Raw genomic sequence first — 7,701 nt, 5'->3', positions numbered from 1 at the left:
CCCTCACTCCTTGTGTTGGCTTGCTGAACGTTTTCTCCACCATGCCTTGACATCTTTCTTAAAGTGGGATCCTTTTACTGCAAGTTACCCACTTTGCAGGTTCTGATGACAAAGCACCCAGTAGCATATTTTGTGCCACAGTAAGGATTCACTAAAGTAGCCCAAAGTTATTTCAATTCTCTGTAACCATAGATGCCATTGGTACGTATACCGTACGCTACAATGGATAAACAATATCAAAGGTTTTGAACAGTGAAATCTTCAGTGTTCAAAATTAAACAAAGCTGAATTTGACCATATGCATCCATCTTCCTACATTACAACCAAAAATGGCCTAAAACCACACTCTCGTTTAAAATAGCAAAGAGATGAATCACTGACACTAGCCTCCAATGATTCCAGCTCTCTCCTATGATACCGACTTCTTTGGAACAGGATAATATTTTTCCTACTGCTTGTTGTTTATTTTCTATCTTAATGAGATTTTTATTTAGTTTTTAATTTTCTTTTCAAATGGTAAGTTTGTGTACAACATGAAAGGAGGCTAAACTACCTAAAATAATAAATTATCTTATAGACACCATTGCTTCAGGTATCTGATACTATTGTTTTAAGGCATGAAAAGATGGATAATATGTCAATATGCACTGTCATATATTGTTAGCTGGCTACTTACCCAAGGAAAACTATCTATATGCATGCATTAACCATTAACTATAATTTGTCTTTCTATCCAACTAACTAATGACAAGTCCTATCCATCTATACCAGAAATCTGTGCCTTGGATATGAAGCTACCTACTATTCTGAAGTTGTTATCATTATTATTCAATTATATAAATTGGTGCTGAGCCTTTCTAATATTTTGCAAATTCAAAATTTATTACACAGATACAGAAAACAACTGATTGTTCTGTTGTATTTTACCCATTAGGTTAAAATCTCATTATATCCTAAAGCACCTTAGGGTAAACATATATAGAGGTAATGATCTTAAATTACATTTGACTGCTTAATATTCAGTCACTTAGGACATTATTTATAAAACAAAATCCAAGGAAATGCTGTAATGCAAAAATTTCTTTATTGAAGAAAGACCCATGAAGGACAGAAGCTAAGATAGCATTGATTGAATGGGATTATTGAATTAATTTAGGTCTTTGTTGCAGTGATAGATACACAGTTTGAGTACTTGCAGTGCTGATTAGGTTCATGCTTATCAAAGAGATAAGAATGAGCCATAAAGTACATCTATTTCTCACGTTATGTAAATTGCAATTACTAATCAATATCTATTACTAAAAATGTGACATATTTGCAGTGAATGGAGTGAAAAGCAACATATCAAATAGAAGAACTTCTTTAGCTGCTAGTTATCCATTGGTTTTTAATTGACTAACTTCAAGACAACTTTTAAAGTGATTTTCAGGCAAAAGATTTGCAACTTGAAGACTTCTTAAAAGGGTCACACTCTAACGTTTGTCAGTAGAAAGTAAATTCAGTTTAAATGTGGACCAATGCATTGTTCAGGAGAGCAAAAATATGTATTGTAACAACTGTGAATACTGCAAATGTACAGCAGTTCAATGAGCATCAGAAGGCAAAACACATTTTTAATAAGCAAAAATGTGATGTTTATCTTTCATAATGTTTGCTTGAGTGAAAATATCAAAAGTGTACTTTTTTCATATACTTGTATCAATATAGCACATGAAATATACTTCAATACAAGTGCCAAATCAAAATGCTGATGTACAAATGTGTGCAAGTAGTGCTTTGTTAGTTGGTTTTGAATACAAACTTATTTCTGATTTCTGGTTAATAAATGTTCACATGAAATTTTAATACTTTTCTGAATCAAAATAGTATTCTTTTTTGTGGTTTTTTACATATCACATATTATCAACATTTTACCATGATGGATATTTGGGATAAAACCTTGGCTCCTTGGTTTCACGTTAAAAGATTGGAATGAAGAAACTTTTGACAGGGAAAAGGATGCCTAGAATTGATTTTATTAGTAGGTTTAATGCATTCTAAATACAAAAATACAGTTTTATAAATACAAGTCACACTTCTCTGTGACCGGAAATTAAACACTTAGTATATCATGAAATATCTGTAACTCATTAACTCATACAGGCAGAAACATTTTCACCATAAGAAAAAAGACGCAACTGTCCACAACAGTATCACAGCAATGCCGGAAACATACTTTACTACCTCCCACAGAGACAAGACTGTAGAATTGCAAGTCCATGCATTTTCACCGTCCCTTTTTTATGTAAATAGAATATGTTTGAATGGCCAAATTGACTTTTCAAGTTTTTAAACGCGTTTAAAACAATATTTATTATGAGTACTCGGATTTGGACATTGTTCTCTACAAACATTTCAAGAGGAATGAATTGCAGAAGGTTCCTCTGGGGCAGTCACAGAGTCTTCCAATTCTGGCTCCTTTCCTTACAGCACATTGTTCCCCAGCATCACACTGTTAAAAAAAGATTAAAAAGTTATTCCATTCTGTTGCAATATTAAAAATGAGTTGAAAATTCAATCAAAAAAATAAAATTGATCTGAATTAATTATTTTTCCTAACAAGTAATATTGGTTTTGTATGCAGGCAAGTATACCATGTATCTCATAAATCAGAACAGTATTCATTCATTTTAAGTCAGAAAATGTTCTAGCAGTCAAAAGGGAAGAACTATATATTTTTCTAATTTGAACTATTTCACTCCTGGTGTATGTGACTCATTCTGGTACAACTAGTGCCAGCAGTCTTCTGGCATCTTGCTAGACAGGCTGCTTTGCCTTAACCTATACATTGAGGCTTGACAAGTTATGAACATTGAGCACATTTCACCTGAAATAAGTCTTGCTCTCATTTCTGATGCCAACATTTGAGCACTTTCTAGAAGTGGTCACCATATAGCAATCATGAGCATGAAATCTTTTTTTTAATTTTACTAATTCTAACCCATAGACATTGAGAAAATGTTATACTGCAACCAACACACTGAGATTAAATGAGATTAACTAATGCAGGACAAACCAAGGATTGAAATACCCTTCAACCAAATGGTTCAGTTTTGTATGCTATGTAAGTTCTGAACTGGAGTCATTTTGGACCTGAAACTTCAACTGTTTCTCTCTCTACAATATTGCTAGACCTGCTGAGTTTCTCCAGCATTCTCTGTTTTTATATCAAATTTCCAGTAACCATTTTACTTTTATTGGTACAGTTGCTTACTGGCCCTGTTTGTTTATTCTACTAAATCATTGATGGTATAAAATTATTATGAGACATATGCTTCACTTTAAATAGTGCAGCATTTTCCCCTTTGTCGAAGATAATGTAGGAAATAGGTTAATAGGAATTCTTGACTGTGTCATCACTTACCTTATCTTTGGCATCATTTAATAATTAATGGTATAATTTGTGTTATTCTGCTACAGATCATTAATTAGTATAGATGCTTCAAGCTGTTCCACTGTAACTACTTCTCAGTACGTAAACTTCTTTGATGCAAATGAAAATTTTTATCTGTTTGCTTCAAAAGTATTAAATGTAAAATTTATTTCATACATTTAAGTCTTAACTCAGATAGGTCATCATACAGATCACATCAATTGCCCAGAATCTGGAATTAACAATCTAATGATGACCATGAATCCACTGTCGATTGTCAAAAAAAAACATCTAGTTCTCCTTTAGGGAAGAAAATCTGTCATCCTTGCCTGGTCTGGCCTACATGTGACTCCAATGTGGTCGACTCTTAACCGCCCTCTGGGCAATTAGGGATGGGCAATAAACGTTGCCTAGCCAGCAACACCCTCATCCCGTGAATGAATAAAGAATAAAGAAACAATCCTATTGGTAAAGATATTGTCAATTTAATCAGTCTAAAATGAAACTTATGCTCTGTGTTTGTGTATATCATGGACATTAAAATTTAAAACAAGTACAACTTAATTCTGCATTGCTTGTTTTAAAAATCTTACCATTGGGACCATTCCAAACTTTTTCTCGTAGGTTGGCATCCTCTTGCTTTTCAGTTTCTCCAGAACTTCCTGCAAAGCTTCAATCTGCGTGAAAGCAAATAGTTTATATTCTTGCACTAAATCATTTAAAAGGCGGGAGAAGCTCTCCGGAGCAGGCGAGTTTTGTCCAAGCAGAATGAACTAGCCTTACCGACGTTAAAGCAGAAATGTTCTTAGTAGATCATTTTCCACTACGCCCCCATCCCCCACCCCAGTCAGATATCTACAAATCCCGTGTGCCTTTTCGCACACATTTGTCCTCACACTTACTTAATTCACTTTTGCTGGGATCTTTCAGCAAAATAACGTGTCAGTTTAAAGAGAAGCATTTATTTCAATGGATCCCAATAACCCGGTATCCAAAGATTTTAAAATGCTACACAAATACCAAATGCGTTACCATAATGTGAAACGTTGCTTTGGAGTTAAATTAAGTAACTGGTGCTAGCTTTGCACAGATGAATTGTAATTTTTAAAGTAAAATTTGACAATCTTTGATGGCTTACCAGTTCCTTTTCTTGAGAGGAGTCTTCTTTGACTGAGTAACGGTCTATCGATCTGGCTTGCAGCTCTGAGTCCTGGCAATTGGAGTTGACGAGCAGAGCAGCGCTCAGCAGAGTGAGGAGGCAGAGGCGAGTACTCTCCATGGTGCTGAAACTCAGAGTCTGGCCACCACAGAGCGGATCCAAACTCTGACTCGGCTGCCCTTTATATAGCAAACGGCAGTTTTGACACAAGTAAACAAGTCCCCAGAAAAATCAATCAGAACATTGACGTCAGAGGGAACGCAGCTCTCGGCGTTGAAGAAGTACAGAAGAAAACAATCTTTTTGAAAAATCCTTCATTCATTCTTCATTGAAGGAAAAGAAATCTCGAGGGAAACAGGGAAAGGAGCTGTTGAATTATTACTGTTCAATACCACTGTAATATATTCCACACACACGTAAGAACAGATAGAAGTGTCAAAGGCAAAGAGCGTGAGAATAATGAGCCTGTATATAGGAATCAGTGATCGTGAAATGAAATAAAGTCTTTGCTTTTGCATTCTGTTTAACAAGCTAAGTAGTACACGTGTAGAACAAAGGCCCATGCGTAAAGAAGAAAAAATAAGGAATCTTCTCTTTGAATTTATGTGTTCGTGAAGAGGTGCATTTTCGTGATCTTGTGTAAATTCTCTTCATTTCCCCACCTCCCCAGATTTCCAATGCAACAGATGGATTTATGTGCGTGAAGTAATCTAGCCCACAAATTATTTAAGACAATAGCTCATTTAATGTCAAGTATCTGTCGAAATTAGAGGCCACCTGAGAATAAGGTTTACACCACAGCCTTTCGTGGCCTCTTTAAAAGTGTCAGAATGATAAAAAGAATTAACTCCAATCTAAATAATATTTAATGGAACAGAATGCAATTTGCTATAAAATACAATGCATTCCTCACTTCAACTGCAAATGATATAGCTTCCTAATATACTATAAATGTATTATTATGTGATTAATAATGGTAAGTAAATGGATATTCAGGAACAACCTAGACTCACAGGGTACAATATAGAACAAGATTTATCTGTGGCAATAATTCTGTCTCATCTGCACTAAAACTCCAAGCTATGCTGACTAGCATTGTGAATTTTCCCACCTGTATTTTTATGCAGACATTTATATATAATATCTTGAAATGTTTTCTATTGTGTACACCAAATACCACAAAATATATCCATTAGTTAGATGCAAAGTAACTACAGTGTTGAATCATTATGGATCTCCGATACAACGGGGTGGCTCCACAGCATATTTGCCTCTTGATTCCCACTTCAAAATGTATCTTTTTATATAACTAACATTAGTAACATCTAGAAATGGTTGCCAGATAACTTAGCAAAATAAATTATGGTCATTTATCTAGTGTTTTAATATTAATCTTGACTTGATTAAAATTGGATCAGTATGCTTCCCTCAAACTATTATGAGCACTTTTCAAGGAAGGTTGTTTCTTTTGTAAGCTGTGATCTATCTGAATCACTAATTGGGTATCAGGTTTGAATAATAAGTGACGATAAGCCGTTTTACAGGCTACAAACGTTTCACAATTATTTTTAATAAACAGTGACAGATCACATTCTGCATTAATAGTTATAGGAAAATTATTGTCATAAAATAAGTGAATGTAGATTATGTATACTGCATAATGATAATTAAGAATTTACAGAAACAAAGCTTACTTATAGCGTAAGATGACATGGATTTCATGTATGAGTAAAGATTCTTTTGGAAAATATAGATTTATGTCCAAACAGCAGTTCATGGGCCACGATTTATCTAACAAATATGTTGAACTGACATTTCTAAGTTTGAGACATATTTAAATTTAGTTAGTTTTAGACACATCTTGAAGAGTTTCAGTCTTTCATATTCAAATTGGCAGTAAGAGAAGGCAAACAAGAAAGAAAGAGATGTCAGAGAGACTGAATGGATAGGAAGTAATTATATATTCACTTCAACATGCACAATGGTTTAAAATGGAAAATGAAACCAATTACAGTTCACTATTGGCTAAGGGAGGATAGCAAAATCTTATAAATACCACGAATCTAGTGTCTTACTCTTTTTGTTTGCTCATCTATTTGTTGGTTTAAAAGTCTTGTTTACCTGTCTATAACCTTACGAATTCTTTACAACTTTCTTAAGATAATGATGGATTATGCAAGGAACACTAAATATGATTGGTACCTGAAATTCAGTGACAGTGTTTTTCAGTTTTATTTTAGAGTTCAATACAAATTCCCAAGTTTCCAAACAGGTTTTTTAGATTTTAAGTCAAAGAAATTGAGACATCTGCTATCTGAGTATTCTGATAAATTGAGATACAAAAAATTATCAGTGTATATATGCAAAAATAACACTGTATACATATATTTCTGTATGAAATATTAACATCTGTACGGTTATTTAAGGAAGGATATAAATGTGTTGCAAACAGTTCAGTGAAGGTTTACCAGACTAATGCCTGGAATGAGTGTGTTGCTTTGTGAGTAAAAGTTGGACAGGATAAGCCTGTATCTGTGGGAGTTTAGAATAGTTTAAGGCAACTTGATTGAAACATAAAAGATCCTGAGGGTAGATGCTCTTCTGGGGGAATCTTTTATGGGAGAAACTAGAAATAGGAGTTATTGGTTTAAAATAAGACATTATTTTAAATAGAAATGAGGCAAAAGGTGATTGAAACAGTCTTCGAACACTTCTAAGGCTGTAGGGATTTGATTCATGATAGGCAAGGGGATGAAATGTTATTAGGCTATGCAGGAATGTGTATCTGAGATCACAGACACATCAGCCATGATCTTATTAAATGTGGATGAAGCTCAAGACAAATGGCCTACATTTTTTTGTGTGCATGTCTGTTCATATGTAACTAGTTCTTGTATTGAAGTACAATTTGACATCTCTCCAGTTGAGGCACTGTAGGGATCAATTTTGGACTAGTAATTATATCAAAAGAGTTCAATAAACATATTTAAGCATAATATTTGAAGTTTCAATGGAGTTGGACAATAGATGGAAGAAATGCTAATACAATAAAGTTTATAAAGGGAGGGTGTACAATTCACTTAATTCACTGGTTTGAATGCCCTTGAGAATAATGGTTAGGCAGTGCAAC

At 34.1% G+C, this 7,701-nt stretch overlaps 1 protein-coding gene across 1 annotated transcript; it reads right to left on the bottom strand.

Moving 5' to 3' along the window:
• Positions 1 to 2,118: 2,118 nt before the first annotated feature.
• Positions 2,119 to 4,708, bottom strand: LOC109921246 (cocaine- and amphetamine-regulated transcript protein). Its single transcript, XM_020521282.2, has 3 exons — positions 4,551 to 4,708; positions 4,006 to 4,089; positions 2,119 to 2,491 (listed from the first exon to the last, which is right to left on the bottom strand). The coding sequence occupies exons 1-3, from the start codon at positions 4,689 to 4,691 to the stop codon at positions 2,384 to 2,386; spliced, it is 333 nt and encodes a 110-aa protein (XP_020376871.1). The 5' UTR covers positions 4,692 to 4,708; the 3' UTR covers positions 2,119 to 2,383.
• Positions 4,709 to 7,701: the final 2,993 nt, after the last annotated feature.

Source organism: Rhincodon typus, chromosome 3 (genome assembly GCF_021869965.1).
Source record: "Rhincodon typus isolate 14 chromosome 3, sRhiTyp1.1, whole genome shotgun sequence".
Taxonomy (NCBI): domain Eukaryota; kingdom Metazoa; phylum Chordata; class Chondrichthyes; order Orectolobiformes; family Rhincodontidae; genus Rhincodon; species Rhincodon typus.
Note: the sequence above shows the minus strand (reverse complement) of the source record. Positions and strands in the feature narration are given on the sequence as shown.